General features: G+C 33.1%; 1 protein-coding gene across 2 annotated transcripts; it reads right to left on the bottom strand.

Annotated features, from left to right (window-relative positions):
- Window positions 1-2,485: 2,485 nt before the first annotated feature.
- Window positions 2,486-18,863, bottom strand: pall (F-box protein pallbearer). Of its 2 annotated transcripts, none has more exons than XM_088237697.1 (9): window positions 18,677-18,863; window positions 15,322-15,449; window positions 11,880-12,000; window positions 9,861-10,056; window positions 8,777-8,925; window positions 7,770-7,857; window positions 7,592-7,669; window positions 6,542-6,670; window positions 2,486-4,236 (listed from the first exon to the last, which is right to left on the bottom strand). In XM_088237697.1, the coding sequence occupies exons 1-9, from the start codon at window positions 18,758-18,760 to the stop codon at window positions 3,566-3,568; spliced, it is 1,644 nt and encodes a 547-aa protein (XP_088093823.1). In that variant the 5' UTR covers window positions 18,761-18,863; the 3' UTR covers window positions 2,486-3,565. The 2 variants fall into 2 exon arrangements, with proteins under 2 accessions (XP_088093823.1, XP_088093822.1); XM_088237696.1 differs by having other exon boundaries at window positions 3,097-4,236; window positions 7,592-7,690.
- Window positions 18,864-19,135: the final 272 nt, after the last annotated feature.

The raw sequence follows: 19,135 nt of genomic DNA, 5'->3' as shown, positions 1-19,135 counted from the left end.
TTTTGGCACCATTCAAATGACTAGAATTGAATCCTTTATATCTCCCTTATTTTTTAACAGATTTTAATAAGAATAGTACCGATCGGCTTGTGATTTTTTAGATTAATTTATAAGCTAATAAAAAAATCCATATAATTGCCCATTGTGACAGGTTTTGTAACTTTTCTGCAGTTTTTAATTTCCTCAGTTTTACACTTTTTTTGTTGTTCCTTGAAAATCGTAAAACAGGGGTTTTACTGTATTTACAAAAACAAATTAAAAACCCGCATTATAATCTAACCACAAAAATATTTTTAAAAAAAACCTATCATAATCATAATATTGAAGTTTGTAAAGTAGTAATTTTGCACAGCCAAACGGGTGACAGCTCTACGCAAAACGGATCTTAATTTTTCGGAACTACGGTCAAACTTGGTCATAACGATCACGGAAAAAGCGAGGTCTCAGATGTAATGAGAACCATTAGTTTACATCTCAGAGTAATAATGCGCCAAGCTATAGAGGAGCCCAAACAAAGAAAAACCATTCTATGACTATTGGGTATTAAGTTAGCTACAGTTCTCAGCAAAACAATGGGCCATACTCAGGTTGAGAATTGCCAAATCTAATTAATTTAATCTATTGTTGTCGCGTATTATCATCTTTAGGAATGTTAAAAAATAGTACCTACATGTTAACACATATTTTTCACTTGAATTAAAATGGATGCCTAGTGCGGCTCTGACATATTGCCCGTAATCAACTGTCATTATCAAAAGTAAACGTAATTTGATTCGCAAATTTACCGGCTAAATTTAAAAACATTGTATCTAATGTAAATATGCTGATGTAAGGAAAGTTTTTTAGCAACATAATACACGTGCCAGGACAATTAATGCCAAAAATCAATGTAAATCATAGGAAAATATTCGAAATCAATTACCTGCGAAAATTGTCTCATTTAACACCTTCGACGCTCCTACTGCTGCAACCAAACATACTGCAATTCACTATTGTCGATTTTTATTTATTATAACGTAAATATCCAAGTTATTTACAAAGCTAAGAACAGCGACAAAAGCGTCCGTAAGGACCGTTACGAGTCTGTTGTCAAACAAAACAAAATGGCCGTCCGTAGAGTAAAATTGTCGCTAACCAACAACGCCTCCGTTCGATGAAACATAGCGATAGGGCTTCTCTATGGCTTGGCGCATTATTACTCTGAGGTTTACATTTTGGTTCATGGTTTTCTCCATACGTTTATTCACTTTTATAACAAGCTACTTTTCGGACATACCGAACAAAAATATTGTCAACCGTTCGGCGAAAACTCTTCAATCGTTTAAAAACATAATTTTCAAAATAAGAACCGAAGTAATAAAATACAAATTTCAGCTAACGTAGAACCGATGTCGCCAGGCGTCCGGATCGGATTACGTTTACGACACTATGTAAGTGACCAAGTACTTAATTGGTGTTTTCGCCGACAACAGTAAAATATATGGTTGAAATTGCGTGTAAAAAATCCAAGCTTTGTGAACTCAGCAAGTACCGGCTCGGCACCACGTTACAACAATTTACAACTTCTTTTACAGTTTATGAAATACCCTTGTCTCGGGGTTTTTTACAAAGTTTTTCAGTTTTTTCAATGTTCAATGGTCGATGCACAGTAAACAATACGAGTGGGTGATGTCAGACCAGTCAAAAACTAACCCCTGAATTATAAACATGTCTACTAACAAGAGGAAGTGTCTCTCAATTTGTGAAAAAGTGGCAATTATTCGTGAAATCGAACGTGGCGCAAAAAATGTGGAATTGCGTACAAAGTTTTCTCTATCATCATCCATAGTGTCAACATTGTGGATATTTGTTTGTCAGCATTTGAAAAGAATATCACGGACACAAAAAAACTTAGAAAGTGCGATTGAACTAATGTCGACGACGCATTGCTCCAATGGTTTTGTACCCGAAGAAACGCAGGATTTTCCATCAATGGACCAATTTACTTGTTTACTTAGTGACAATGTGCAATGGCGATTGTATAAAAAAAACATTTCTCTGGTATAACGAGTAGCGTTTATAACGAGCTAATTCAATCGGTCCCATCTTCCTCGTAATAACTAAGTTCGACTGGATTTATTTGTTTACTTAGCGACAATTGGATTTTAAAAACCCTGTCTCTGGACTGACGAGCGAGGCTTACGACGTGGAAATTCAGTCAGTCCCATCTTTCTCGTAATAACCAGGTCAGACTGTAATTACTTCAGAATGATTATGATAAAATTATAAATAAACTTATCAATGAAACTTCTTGGTTTAGTTTTACTTTTTATTATTTCGACCAACGAGCGCTTTCGCCTAAGTAGGCGTCTTCAAGACTGGTGAATTGTTTACAACATTTACAGTTTTAATACTATTCTTAACATATTTTGGAGATAAGATCAAATAAGTATTTTAACAGGGGACAGAAACATAAATATTTACAACTAGTTTGCTAAACAGTTCATTTTTGGAAGTTTTTGGACCGAGATTGGGATTAAGGTTTTATTATTTAAAAGGTGAGAAAGGAACACATGGCGACATACAACAGAGTGGGAATCATTCATATTTAGGTATGTAAACTTCCCTGTCAAAAATCAAGTATTGTGCTAACTTTATCTGTTGAAATGTGTATATCCCCCTCTGTTGTATTTCGCCATGTGTTCCTTAGTATAAAAACTGTAAATGTTGTAAACAATTCACCAGTCTTGGAGATGCCTACTTAGGCAAAAGCGCTCGTTGGTCGAAATAATAAAAAGTAAAGCTCAACCAAGAAGTTTCATTGATAAGTTTATTTATAATTTTATCATAATCATTAACTAGGGAGGTTTATCAAGAAATATCAACAAAAAACATCAATATTACTTCAGAATGGCCGAAACTACTCAAAGCTGTCCAAATATGTACCTTAAGAGATTATCGTCCTTAAAATATAGCTTGATTAAAATGACAGCTAATAATTGAGAAATTACAGATCACCGATTATGTACCGATCAAATTGATTTTATCAGTTTTTTCATGCGAACATGAAACCCTGTTTCTGAAAATGGATATAAAAACACAAAAACAAGCCTATTATAGTGTGTTTAAGACAATTATTTACTAAAAAATAAGACATTGAGTACATATTTTTTTCCATGAACAACAAATAAAATATTTTTTTATTCAATCGATTTACATTGATCAATTTGTCCCATCTCTAACATTTTTGCAAAATGACGTAACCTTGTAAGAACGTCGTTAACAGTTAGATTTATTTCAGTTTGAAATAATTATGTTGATTTATATGTCAAGCATTGTATTGAAAAATACATTAACATGACAGATATGAATGATTTTTTGTGTGTCAATATAAATCACTCCTTAGACGTTACTACAAAGTTATGTCGTCACCTTTGCTGACAACTGTCATTCTAATCAAGTTATAATTTAAGGACTATAGTTGCATCAAATGCATATTAGAGATACATGAATTATCTTACACCTGGACAAATTTGTACGGTCAGGGAGGGAAGGATTAAACCAACAGATCAATAAATGAAAACCATTAATTCAAATGATCACTAGATTTTGAACTCTCCGTGTGCTTATCCCATACAATCATGGCTTCTGAATTTCGTACGCCCTTCGATGAATCGTCATTCGCCGAAGATTCCTTCGCGACATTTGCATCGTCGATCGTCGATGATTTCAGCTGAACGTCCAACGATTTTGACGAGCAGGGGATCGCGTCTGCCGAAGCGCCATCGGCGTCGTTACCGCGCAGATCCGCATCGTTTTGCGCGTGCATAACCTCGTAATCGCTATCGGCCGGACTCTCAATATGCCCCTGGAGAATTTCAATACTGTCCTCGATGTCGTTTTCCATCAGAGACTTTTGGATGGACTCCAGTTTGTTCTGTATTTTGGCGAATGCGTTGTTTCTCTCGGAGGTCGGGTGGGTGCGTTTGGCCGGAGAGCGCACGCACTTGTCCGCCATTCTGTCTTCCTTCCTTTTGCCCTCCGCGCCCAGCAGGTCCGACAGGACCGAGGTTATGTTTTTGAACACGTTCTCGGTTATGCTGGACTGCATGCGAGACAGGTCCCCGCCGTCGGGGTCGTGCAACAACCTCCTGCGCTTCGGTCTGGGCAATGTTCCCGGAATGACCAACATTTGGGTGGAGATTTCTCTAATCGGAGGGTCTAGTGTCGTTTTACGTCTTTTAATATTCGGGCTGTCTGAAAGAAAAAAGAAAATTGATGACTCCGTATAATAACTGCAATCTGTGAAGATCTATTGTGGAATAGTTCTCGGCCTCCGAGCCCAGGTCTACAAAGAGCCTGGCAACAGCGTGGAAGGCGAGAGTTTGAAAACTTTCCAAAAGCGGAAAAAAATATTATGTATGAAGCCTATGTCAAATCTAAAACATATTATATAATATAATTGAATTATTTCACCTACATACTAGGCAACGCCTGAAAATATTATTTTTTCAATTTCTATACTTCTTCACGGACCAGGTAATTTATCAACAATATTTTGAGTTTGTCCAAATTTTTGTAGACAAGGACTGGATTCAACTCCCCGGGGAGCTGTTAACATTAACATATTACAACAGATATGAAGAACATTTTAAAGAAGTTAATATAGAAGTCAAGGCATCTACAGGGCTTATGACCTGTCATTGGCTGGTTTAAGTGGAAACTTTACACACTGTTGTTTGTGACACACTGTGTAACATTCACCATTCTGCCCATATTTGAACATCTATATTACTTCAATTCTTTCATCTGTTGATGTTTGTGAAGTTAAAGAGCTGAAACCTTTATTTATGCGGGTGAGATTCATCTAATTGAATTATTTCACCTACATACTAGGCAACGCCTGAAAATGTTATTTTTTCAATTTCTATACTTCTTCATGGACCAGGTGGATTTATCAACAATATTTTGAGTTGTCCAAATTTTTGTAGACAAGGACTGGATTCAATTCCCCGGGGAGCTGTTAACATTAACATATTACAACAGAGATGAAGAACATTTTAAAGAAGTTAATATGGAAGTCAAGGCATCCACAGGGCTTATGACCTGTCATTGGCTGGTTTAAGTGGAAACTTTACACACTGTGTAACATTCACCATTCTGCCCATATTTGAACATCTATATTACTTCAATTCTTTCATCTGTTGATGTTTGTGAAGTTAAAGAGCTGAAACCTTTATTTATGCGGGTGAGATTCATCTAATTGAATTATTTCACCTACATACTACTTCTTGATGGACCAGGTGGATTTATCAACAATATTTTGAGTTTGTCCAAATTTTTGTAGACAAGGACTGTCTGAAAGAGAGTTAACATTTTATTTATTTATTTATTTTGTTCATTAACGCCCAAAAGGCATCTACAAAAAATAAAATACATGCTAACATACTAAATAATAAACACAGAATATACAGAAAATAATTGTGGAATTAGTTAGAACAGATGTAATAAAAAGTTTTGCAAAGTAAAAAAAAAACAATAATAACAAAGGTATGCAAGAAAAAACAGTAAGCATATAAACAAAAAATGCAAAGATATAAGCTTATGAAATAAATTCTGTAAAGCAAACAATAAATAAAGTGTTACGGTAAGCAAGAAAGACAAATTTAAGTTAAATTTATTAATTAATAATCAAGCAAGCATATATTATCGTGAAAAAGGAAGAAATAAAAATATGTATATGTGAAATGCGTATTTGCCAATACTACAATGCAATTTGATATAATAGTAAAAAATAAAAAACAAGTATAAGGTAATAAAAATAAACAAGTATTTTTTTAATTTATGGAATTGAGTTGTCAATAATAGTGACGAGCAGCTACAAATAAACTTGATATTGTGGACTTATAAGATGGTAAAGAATTGGACAGAATGTCTGCAGCCGTTCCATAAGTTTCCCCCTCCAAGCCCAGATCTGTAAAGTATCAAGCTATTAGGTAGGGGGCGTGCTCTTTAACATCCTCAGGTTTAACCAGCGGTCCCCCGTGGATGAAGGGTATGCGCGAGATTCTGGATATCTTAAGTGATGAAGGATATTGTTATTGTTAAAGGCAATTTGTGCCGTTTATGTAAAAATAAATAAATAAACTCCTTGAAGTAATAATAAAATCTATTTTACATTAATAATAAATGCGAGAGATTCTTGATATCTCAAGGGACGAAGGGTATGCGCGAGATTCTATATTATCTCAAGTGATGAAGGGTATGCGGGAGATTCTGGATATCTCAAGTGATGAACGATATGCGGGAGATTCTAGATATCTCAAGTGATGAAGGGTGTGCGCGAGATTCTGGATATCTCAAGTGATGAAAAAAATGTTGTACCAAATGTGCGTAAACGGTATGTCTACTGTCTGATAGTGAATAATCTTTGTTTGTAAAATTCATATTGGAATAAATTTGATTTTTAAATAAAAAGTGATGATGGAGTTTAATATATCGAAGCTACAATAGTTTTGACACAAATCTATGGACCTATAAATAAAATATATTTTTTAAATACCTCTTCCTTTCCTCTTGGTGCCAATGTGTAGAAGCGAAGGGTCCAGCCGTATCTGACTACCAAAGTGCTTGAGGCCCACTGAAGAGGACTCCGCAGCTGGGGAGCACATGGCTGCTGAGGAGGCCAGATCTAAAGTGGGAAGTTAGGTCAAGTCAATAAGAGAGCTAAAGTGTAAAGGTGGGTAGGTCAATGAGGGGGTTAAAGCGAGAAGTCAGGTTAGGTCAACGAGGGGGCTTAAGTGGGATATTGGGTTAGGTCAATTAGGGAGCTAAAGTGGGATGTTGGGTTAGGTCAATGAGGGAGCTGAAGGGGGAGTTGGGTTAGGTTAACGAGAAAGCTAAGAGAGAAAGCTACCACCGAAAAAAGTGGCAGAGGGTGTAATTTTCCTAAAATTAAAAAAAATAACAAATAACTTGAAAACTATGAGACTTTCACTACAATTTATGATTTTCTGAACCATGATGATGTATCCTAAAAGTAGGAATAATATTATCCATTTTTATTTTTATTTTTTAAGCCAATCAACAGGCTTAAGTAAGCCCTAATAGATTAGCATTAACTTAATCTAAACAGCCTTAAAATCTCATAAAATTTACAAAATGTATAATTAACAAAAGGTATGTATATAGCATAATCTAGGCGGAAATGGCAAGTGTGACATCGCGAGTCAGGAGAAATAACACCGCTTGTTTCTTAAATGCCTTCCCTTGCTGTAGGAACACATCGACAGTACCGTTGAGTGAGATTTCGTTCACTGTTCCGAGGATCCTCGGCAAAGGGGAAAAGAATCCGATGTTAGTTTTATAATTTACCACAGCAAAGACAGGATTGGTACGCAAGTTACGGCGAGGTACATTAAGGTTAAATAGGTGCAAAGGTTTTCACGGTCACTGTTATCAATATTATGTATCTTTTTTGGGTGATACCGTGTATGTTGGATTTGATCCGACGTTTCGGCTACCATTGCAGGAGCCATCTTCAGGGAAAACTGTGATAAAAATTGAAAAAAATTGAAATAGTGAAAATGTAAGAGTAAATGTGGATTTTTACCTTTGATACCCTTTCCGCCTTGGCTGGTTAGTTCTTGATACTTCACATCACACTCCTCGATGCGTCTCTTCAGTTCAGCTGAAATATTAATAGTTATATCTTTGTATAAGATGCCTAAACATTAAATAGTCGGAGCCGTCTAGTTGCGCTAGTAAAAAAAAAACAAATAAATACATACCTATGTTACAATCTTGGTCTGCCTGTTTTCTAGAGATGTCCTTTATAACCCGGTTTTGTATGGACACCTGCCGCTTATACCACTTCAACTGGAAAAACCCGACAAATCACAATAAATAATCATAAAATGCAACACTTCAGCTTTCAGAGGCAACAGCCGGGGACACGATGCAGAAGTTTGGACGAGAACCTAGGGACCCGAGGTTAACCTGAGGATGTTAAGAGTTCGCTCCCTGCCTAATAGCCCGATACTTTACGGATCTGGGCTTGGAGGGGGAGATTTAGCAAGATGTAAACTCTCGCCTTCAACACAGTAGCCGGGGTTTTTTGCAACCCATGATGGGAGATTTACCCTCTTAGACTTCAACAAATTAAACCATTCTTAGCAGCTAGAGTAGATTATGGAGGCCCCTATTTTTTCTGCATGAGCCGACACCGCCACTTCAACATTTAAGGCTTATATATTGTTAGGTACTGAATTTATATTTTCTATACTGGCAACTCATATAAGACTGTAAATATTCCATTCCTTCCCAAATCCTTCCTATTTCAAATTCTTCTGCTTTACTATCTTTCTGAGAGAATGTATCCAGAGCCGGCTTTGTAATCACCACCTCAGTAGATAAATGCAGACGATCGTTAAGCATATCGTTTTGGCAATGGTTAAGTCTTATAAAAATCATGTTCAAGCGAGCATTTTTTCCTTGAATTGGGATTTGTCGGAGTTTATAATCGCTTTGAAGTGGGCACTTTCTATCAAAGAAGCCTATTTAAAATATAAATGAGAACTATTTTAAATGTTAATGACGTAACGAACACGGACTAATTTTATGCTGTCATTCATTGGCTTATTTCGATCATATGATGTGGATATGACAAGTATGCAGAACATACCGAGGTAGATACAGATAGTACAGAAGTTAAGTATACACTGATATCAAAATAATAAGAGCATCTACAATAATAATAGAAATTCGCCTTATCTGTTGAAATATGTGTAAATAATACCTTGAGGTACATTTTCTGCATCTTTCGCATCATGTGACGGGCGCCCTTCTGGCTTTGGAGGCAGCTGATCCTGAGCTCCTGCAGCAGCTCGGCCGGGGAAGGGACGGCGGCCGCGGGAGGTGCTGAAGGGTCTGACGATTGTGATCCATCTGAACGCAAGATAACGAAAACAATTATTTTTGTGAAACAATGTTGGGACAGAGGACTGTACGATAAGGTGGATCTTCAGATGAAAATGGGCTGCTTGGGTTAAAAAAAACCTGTCTACGTAGAGCAGAGGCGAATTCTTCAAATAACCGATTATTTGCAGCTTACCATATTTTTTTGGCATCGAAAGTAATGTTTTATGTTCCATTATTATTAGGAAAAAATACATCACAAGCCATCATTTGCATTTCTTTCGATATATGAAAATCACCTCAAGGGCGCTGTACAATAAATAAAAATCCAAGCACGTCTTGCAGCTACAGAGCGCATGGACGGTTGGGGTTCTAGTTCCTCTTCTCCAATTATGATATGAAACAATAATTATGATATAAAGGAGCTAGATTTGCAAATTCAGAAAAATCATTATTGTGAAGACACCTCATATATGTTCTTTAATTTGGTTTTATGTTTTTGTGCAACAACTATGGTGAAGGTGTATAGTGGGTTTTGCATGTTGGTTTAATTGATGTCCCGACGAAGAGACGGGTACGTCTCGAAACCGGTAGACATAGAAAAGTCGGTAAGTGGTTATATACAAATATTTAATAACATTTAGTAAAATGTTTGACCGCAAAGTTAATGCTTTGAATATTAATAATATAAAATATTTATTTAAAAAGGTGTTTTTACACTAGAATGCTTCACGTTCCCTGGACTGGCGCCTGAAGCGTAAGACTGATCATCTTAAGTTGATACTGAAGTAAAAAAAAAGTTTTTTCGTACTTATTAGTAGCGTAAAAATATTATTAAATTTATAATTTTTAATTCCCGCGAAAACGGTTCATTGCATCGGCCTCTCTCTGTTGTAATAAATTTAGATCGTAATAATTGAATTTTAGGATTAGTTCATTTGATATATTCGCTACGTGCTACATACTCGGGTAGGCATTGTTAGGGATTCCGCCCCTGCAAGATGCTTGCATTTTCGCCCTCAGCGCGGGAGACACCTTGTCGTCGAAGTGTTCTATGGCCATGCTCGATATATCCCGCAACTCCTGTAGAACCTCGTGGGCTCGAGGTAGGGTCTCCGACTTCTCGACTATCGTGAGAACCCTGCGGACTTCGTCGATCACCTGGAAACAAATCGGAATTATTATTGGAATTTCTTTTGCAGCGTATATGGATCCTTTTTCGCCCGTATCATGCAAATACGGTGCATCTATAAATACAGCATTTTAGCTCAAGAGCGCTTAATCAATTCCATTAGTTGAGTTACATTACATTTATTTATTTATTTGTTAAACAAATTACAAGAAAAAAGGAGAACATTTATGGAAGGGAATATGGAAGTCTAGGCATTTACATGGCTTATTTATTTATTCATATTTTTTCCATTATAAATTATAATTAATAATAAAAATAATGTGACTTCACTGGGGTTACCCGTGCCGAGGACACTTAACAATATTTTTATTTATTTATTTTATTTGATTTTCAGTTCACAAACAGTAAAAGATATCACAATATAAATATAATTTATAAAATAAAAAATAATAACACTATACATCTTTCACCAATTATATGTGAACACCAATAGTCACAAAAGAAAAATTAAAAATTATATATAGACCAAAATTTAGTTTTCATTTTATGTTATAAAAGCAGTTATTAGAATTTATATAGTATTACTTTTAATAAAATTTAATTTAAGATAGATGCAATTTAAACAATCGAATATAATTTTACCAGATTATTAATAAAGTCTCTTAGTAGTAATAAGTTTTTTTCAATGTATATCAATAAATTATAGTAATAAAAGTCACAATAAAACAGCATAAATAAAAAACAATGCGTATTCTTATTTAGTGTATCCGTTTTATTATTGTTGTACATGTTAGTAGGGTGAGTATATATATTTAGGGTGTGTGAGGGTGTGTGTATATGTGTATGGGTGTGTGAGTATTGTGTGTATGCGAGAGTGTGTAGTTAATATAAGTGGACTTATCGATCAACGATTATAAAAAAATATCTGTTTTTTTTTTTAAAAACCTTAATGAGGAAACGAAGAAAAAAAACTTAATAATTATTTACTTAATAATTAATTATACTTTTACATTTGAGAATAAACAAAGAAGACTAACTGAATAAACAGAGATAATCAACAAAATGTTCAGACAGATTTAAACACTACATATTTATGTTTATGATTAATTTATGTACATCTACATATATTATTTATATTTGAAAAAATAAAAAAATTCTTTGATTTTTGAAAAATATTTACGAGTACATGAAAATAAAATTTTTATATGCATAAACTTATATGTATTTATTTAATATGTAATATATTTTCTTTACTAACTTTGTATACTTTGTGGAAATCTGTTATTGGTTCTGAGTTTATACACTATATCTGTTTGTTTACTATAAATATGTATGTATAACTGTTGATTTCCCAAATAAAATAAAATAAAACGCACAATGAAATAACAAAAACCTAACATAAGCTATACACTTGTGGAGGAGTTGATTCAATATTGGTTTGAGCGAATGAGACAATCCATTTTACTTCTACCTAGCCCCGCTATCCATTTTTTTACAGCCTTTTTGAACATTTTCTCGTTACTAATTGTTTTAATAGATAGTGGAAGTAGGTTATATATTTTAATTGAATAATATTCAAAATCCCTTTGTCTGAAGGTGGCATTAGTTTGTATTTGTTTAAGTTGTCTTTGTGTTGAAGATCTAGTGATTATATTATTATGACCAGTTGTTGGCTGGTTTAAGTGGCCCACACTGTGTAACGTTCACCATTCTGTCTATGTTTGAACATCCATACTTCTTCAATTCTTCCATCCAAAAATTAAGACAATCTCAAAATATTGTAAAAGTAAAAAGACACAGGTCTCATAGTGATCCCAATAAGCGGATTCCACTGCGTCCAGTTGATATTTACCTTCCCAGGAATGAAGCAGCAAATATTGTTGTCTATGAACTTGGTGTAAGTCATGCTGAGCATAGACAGTCTGGTCTCCATAGAGGTCAGGATATCACAGTGGCGAGAGTATGTGTGGAACCTGTAAACAAAGGTTCCTTTATATTGAGTACATAAAACTCTTCAAACGAGAAGGAATTAATGGGGAATGTGGAAATTTAGACATTGACAAAGTTTATTCATATTTGAATTCATTTTTATTAGACTTAAATAATATTACAAATAAAACAAAATTAAATACGTTAAAAGATGTTCAATTGTTCTACTACTACTACTACCATCGCGCCGTTTCGCCGTAGGGGTAGGCAGAGAGAATGGACCGCCACACACGTCTATCCTGGCCTACAATCCTAGCGTCTTCCACATTCATACATCTTGTCATACATGCCCTTCGGTTCTGTCTGCTTTTGACATGCCCAGACTTAAGATTTTGGTTTATCTGATCATGCCACGTCTTCCTCGGTCGTCCTCGTCTCACGTTGCCGTTCATTTTCGCCATATACACTTGTTTTACCATTCTTTCGTCGTCCATTCGTTCTACGTGACCAAACCATCTCAGAGACCCTTTCTAAATGTTCAATTGTTAATATACGTATATGTATAAACTTATAAATTAGAAATCAAACACTGATTTGAGTCTACTGAACACTTTATTTTATTTTTACAAATATAAAACGAAAATTTCGTGACAATTGTTTCGCCTTGTTAGGGCATTTTCAAACGAATGTCATTTTCAAAAAATGCCCTAACAAGGCGAAACAATTGTCACGAAATTTTTGTTTTTATATTTGTAAAAATAAAATAAAGTGTTCAGTAGACTCAAATCAGAGTTTGATTTTTAATATTATAAGTTTAAATATGGAGTTCTACAAAATAAACACCAAATCAATCAATATGTATGTATATTTTTTTTAAATTAAAAAAGTGTTAGTGTTCTCATGATTTACCCAAATATTTCAATATGATCCGTAAGTCTGCAACACTAGACTAGCCATGGGACCTCAACCCGATTCAAATAATATTGTAAAACTTGACAAAAGAGATTTTAATGATGACTTTATCAAAATCATGATTTAAATTTAGCGAGGAGGTACTCTCAGGTAAAAATCTTGCAAAGAATTCGACTGGAGATTAGTCGGTCTCATGGTGTACTGGTTGTTGCGTTTGCCAGGCATTAAATAAATACATAATTAAAACAATAAATATCAATCCACAGTATTTTATTTTATCATGCCGTGTAGATTCATTATTATGTTTTTTAAATTATATATTCTATCATATATGTAGATGTGTTACTATTATTGCGTTATTGTATTATTTAGTATTTATTTTTAATAACAATTAATTAGTGAATTGAATTTTAAAATTGCTATAAATTATCAATAATCTTTATTTTTTTATTTTTTTTTATTTTATTTTTTTTAATTTATTAATAAAACATATAAGACATGAATATCATGATATTATATTCCCAGGAGTTGTACGAGAAAACTCATTTGGGACGGTACATAAAAAAAATAGTACATTTCTTGTAACAATACATAGTATACATTTAAACAATAAAAATTTAAACAAATTTTAACAATCTATGAACTTAATATTAAAAAAGGAAAGAAAACATTTAAACAATCTGTGAACTTAATATTAAAGAAGAAAATAAAAACATTCAAACAATCTGTGAACTTAATATTAAAAAAGAAAAGAAAAACATTTAAACATTCTGTGAAATTAATATTAAAAAAGAAAATAAAAACATTTAAACATTTAAACATTCTGTGAACTTAATATTAAAAAAAGAAAAGAAAAACATTTAAACCTAAAACACAATATATAGACTATTCACAGAAACTGAGCTAAAAACTATCACTTTCAAAAAGATTCAAGAAATAGGTCTTCATTTCTGGTCTTTGAGATTTACCACTCGACATTTCATTTTTAAGGTCATCAGGCAGTTTATTAAATTGTATACGACCAATGTATTCCAGAGACCTTTTGCCGAACTTCGTGGAATAAAATTTTTTTTTTTTTTTTATTTGGGAAATCAACAGTTCTACATACATATTTATAGTAAACAAACAGATATAGTGTATAAACTCAGAACTAATAACAGATTTCCACAAAGTATACAAAGTTAGTAAAGAAAATATATTACATATCAAATAAATACATATAATTTGTACATATAAAACTGTTATTTTCATGTACTCGTAAATATTATTCAATAATCAAAGAATTTTTTCATATTTTTTTAAAGAACAGTAAGTTATTGTAAATTGGGCGGGATTAGGACAAGGATGCTTGAAGAGGGGATAAGGAGGGGAAGGGAGATGTACATATTTATTATTATAATGTCTACTAAGTTACATAATACATTTTGCCATGTATTATTATATAACTTTTCTGAATTCCATTTTTCGATATGCATAAATTTTTATTATTACTATTTATATTTTTCTATTATTATTTTGTAAATTGTTTATTTATTTTAAAGAAACAAACAGTCGACAATGATATAGTAACATTAAAAAAATACAGTTTAAAGACAGACCAGGAAAGCTTCTAAATAAGAATCATACATATTATTAAATTGTGTTACAACAAAAGGGTGTGTTTATGTGTATTTGTATGAGAGTAAGTGTAGATGTGTGTTTATGTGTATTAGTGTAGGAGTAAGTGTTCAGGTGTGTGTAAGTGTGAGCATCATTAAATAGTAAGTGGGATCGTATCGCAGCCAGAAATAAGGAGTCTTAATTTATTTTTAAATAAATTAAGGGGCATGTAAAATATATCTATAGATCCTTTTTCGTTTTATTGATGTAGATATGTTTTAATTTTTTTTTTTTTTTAATTCTTTCAAATGTTTACACAATTGATGTGAAATTATGTACAATTATGTATAAATAAATAATACACTGACACTCCGGAACGTGCCTGTGGGCCAGTGGAGTGGCTATATCCATAAAAAATATTTATATATATATTGAATGTACCTACCTATTGTATAGACATTTTTGTTAACTATGTATTGTATTTTATATTGGATTAAATAAATAAATAAATAAAATATGAAAAAAAAGCATTATAGTTAGAGCAAGAACACTAGAGGAAAGAGTGTTGTGCACAGTTAGTGCTATGGACTGGCAGATGGAACATTGTTTTAATAAGTGTTTTTGTTTTATATATAGAAGAGTCCCGACTTCCGTCCCGACACGGAATTTTCTAACAAGTCGGGACGTATAAAAAATATAATTGTGATCTATGATAAAATTGTGTATTTTGTGCAATCATGCGATATCACGCAGTTGGTTTATGGTTTGCAGGTGCACAGCGGTCCAGTCTCCGTGAATGTATGGTAAGCTGTAAATGAAAAAGATAAGATATTTTAAACATTTGAAATATATACCTTCGTTCGCTTTCTCTCCGCGGAAGGAGTGCTTTAATGGCCTTCAGACTTAGCGAGTGCCGACGTTCGATCATGAGGAATCCCCGATTCAGAATTCTTTGGCAAATTGCATTGAAGTCCTTACAAACCTGAAATACAATTTTTTCAAATATTTATCAATGCCCTATCTTTATATAAATATAATTCTTCTGAACGTGTGATGTCACTGAACTTCTAAACGGCTTAGCCGATTTACGTGCGGTTTTCAGCGAAATGTAGATCTTTGCGTTGCGCGTGTTCGTAGATATTCAAATTTTCAATCAAATCTGTCAAAAAAAAGTTAGAAGCATAAATATTTTTTTCGACGATCTACCAGGGTTGCATTCGACGAGATTACATTTACAAAAAAATGGAACGATGTTGTTTTTTTGTGTTTGAAAAAGTTTGTTTTTGAACAAACAACCTTTGCTTTTTATGGATCCTAATCAGATTATTACCTTACATTCCTCATAAGTTATTTCCATTTATTTCATTTTACTGGATTTTTGATAATACTAAAATAATATTAACTGACATTCAATACATTGTTGAAAGTCGAATTCATCAATAAAGTGCACCCCTATTGGTGAGAAGAGCCGAGTATGACATTTGGGTAAAGAATTCTATTTTTGTAAATAATTATTTTATGTTTTGGAATTCAACCGTAAACAAGTACCTAGGTACCTACCAGTGGCGAATGGTGACTTTATTTACAGGTAAGCTATAAAAAAATCATATATTTGTACCTACATAGGAGGTACATAATATAATGTAAGTAATATATACTATAAATTGATCTTTTTCTGTGGTTCTGTGTGATACAACAACTCTTATCCATAAAATCAACTCAAACGATGTAACGTCGTGATATATTATATTATATAGATATATTATCCATTACTTTAATATGTAATTCATTAAAAAATACCTCTATGAATTCAGTCGATATTAGGTATTCAATTGAAATGTCAACTGGCCGAATTGTTCGTGTAATTAAAAGTGCTAAAAACGGCCGCGTGGAGCGCTATATGTCCTGTAATATGACACATGAAAGTAATTATGGTCTTATGTCAAAAGTACCATCTCAAAGAAAAATAGTCCTTAAAAAACAATGTTCGAAATACTGTTTTCCAAATCAAGAATCTTCAAATAATTTATGTAATCTGCAAGTTCAATCTAGGTGAAAAAACCCGCACTGGGGTTAATACATTCAAAATATAGTATTCTTATTTGTATGAAAAAATAAGCTAGAATAATCGGCTAGTTTCTTGGCTCACCGCAGGCGCTGGGCGCGCTTCATTAAAATTTATATTTATATTAGGATAAAAATACAAACGGTGGAAATGCCTTAAAATAAATGTTAATTATTTATTTGTTTTTCTTGTAATAAAGTTACAATAAAACATCATTATAGTTAGTCAAATATAATGGTAAGCGCATAATCGCTTCTATACACGGTTCGCCCCTGGTACCTACTTAGCTATTTAAAAAAAATCCAAGCTAATACCAGGCAAGCCAACGTTCGGGCAGGACGTCTGTCGGGTTTGGTAGTATGGATATAATTTATATGCAAGTCTTTTGTTCTTCTGACTGTTCGTTGGCAGTCGGCAGATGAACATACCACTTTCTAAATTTCAATTGCAGATAAATAAGCATTAGTATTTTTTCGCAATGTTGACACTGTAAATAAGGATAGAATTTTTTTTTTTCACACTTAAACATTTTTCTCGCAACGTTCTATTTTACAAATAATTGTCACTTTTTTACAAATTGAAACACTTCTGTTTGTTAGCAGTCATGTTTACAATTCAAGGGTTAGGTTTTAACTTATCTGACATCACCCACTCGTAATGTTCATTATGCATTGACTATAGAACATTAAAAAAATAAAAACATTGTAAAAAACCCCAAAACAAGGATGTCATTCATAAAGTACAAAGAAGGTTGTAAATTTTAATACGATGCCGAGCATGTTCACAAAGCTTGGATTATCTACTTGCAATTCCAACTGTATGTGTGATACTTTGTTAATGTTGTCGGCGAAAACACCAATTAGGTACCAGTGCAAATGGTGATTTTATTTACAGGTAAGCTATAAAAAAAATCATATATTTGTACCTACGTACATAATATAATGTAAGTAATATATACTATAAATTAATATTTTTCTGTGGTTCTGTGTGATACAACAACTCTCATCCATGAAATCAACTCAAACTATGTAACTTCGTGATTTATTATATTATATATGTAGATATATTATCTATTATTTTGATATATAATTAATTTAAAAAAAATAGTAAATAGCACTATGAATTCAGTTGATATTAGGTATTCAATTGAAATGTCAACTCGCCGCATTGTTCTAGTAATTAATAGTGCTAAAAACGGCAATTAATAGTGCTAAAAGCAGCTCACTGAAAAAATTTTCTATTTTTGCTCCAATACCCATACATTCGATCTCTTTCATACAGTTGTCCATGTATAGATTGAAAAACCATGGTGACATTACACATCCCTGTTTCACGCCTTTTGAGATCGCAAACCAGGACATGAATCTCCTCTCCGCTAAACACTCCTCATAGAGAGATGATACTGCACGTATAAGTTTATTGTTTACTCCATACTTTTCCAACACGCCCTACAAATTCATTCTATCTACTTTATCATACGCTTTTTGCAAATCGACAAACGCGCAGAATAGTTTTCCCTTAACTGTTGACAATATTTTTGTTCGGTATGTCAGAGAAGAAGCTCGTTATAAAAGTGAACAGACGTATGGAGAAAACCACAAACGAAAATGTCAAATAATGTTTCCTCATTATATCCCAGATCTTGCTATTTCCTTGATTGTTATAACCAAGTTCCACCGTGGTTTATTTATCGTATTATTCGGACCATAAGACCCACTTTTTTACTCTGAATATTGGAGTGCGTCTTATGATCAAAATCCTATTTTTTTCTCAAAATTAATAGATACATTTTGGGGTGCGTCTTATCGTCCGAAAAATACGGTAGCTTTTGTTCTTTATTCATCTTTTTATTAAATTATTGATTGTAACACATTCATTCCGTAAAAAATATTAAGGATGACAGGTCTTATCCAGCTATATTATATATCTGGTTTGTGTGTCATTATTATTACTTATAAAATAAAATTGAAGCAATAGAATATTCTAAATGGTGAAAAATTTCTTTGATACGCGTCGCTAACTGTTTTAAAAATTTGCGAATTTCAACCTGATGCAAATATGAAACTTGGCATCGCACAAAAACAATAATATTAGACCTAAATAAACAAGATAAATATAAAAATAAAACATGTCTGGAGGCTTACTATTCTGTATTTGGCGACCTCATCAAAGGTTAATAATGAGAATATCTGCTCTATCATTACATCGGGAAGATCTAGAAAAATCATTTTGAGAATTTGATTTATACGGTGATAAAATTTCTCAAAAAAACATTTTCACTGGAGATGAAATTGTGCAAACAGAACTAATAGAATCAAACAGATATTTTTGTTCTAGATTATTGGTCGACGTAATGACGTTTCAGTGTTGCCAGACTGCTAATGTTGCAGTATTAAAAAAATTAAAAATGTCATAATGCAGTACCCACACATATGGGAGTTCGTCGATTTATCCAATACCTACAAGTTCATCTAGGCGGTGTTGCATAAATAATATAATAGATAGGATAATATTGCCTTATCCCAGCTCCGTAAACAACTTCGATCACGCAGGACAGAACGTTGGGGCAATACGAAAATTCCGCTGCTGTTAACACGTGAACA

This window comes from Micrasema longulum, unplaced genomic scaffold (assembly GCF_059751315.1).
Source record: "Micrasema longulum isolate JH-2025_06_02 unplaced genomic scaffold, ASM5975131v1 h1tg001768l, whole genome shotgun sequence".
Lineage (NCBI taxonomy): Eukaryota > Metazoa > Arthropoda > Insecta > Trichoptera > Brachycentridae > Micrasema > Micrasema longulum.
The sequence above is the reverse complement of the archived record's forward strand: the minus strand, read 5'-3'. Positions and strand labels throughout refer to the sequence as shown.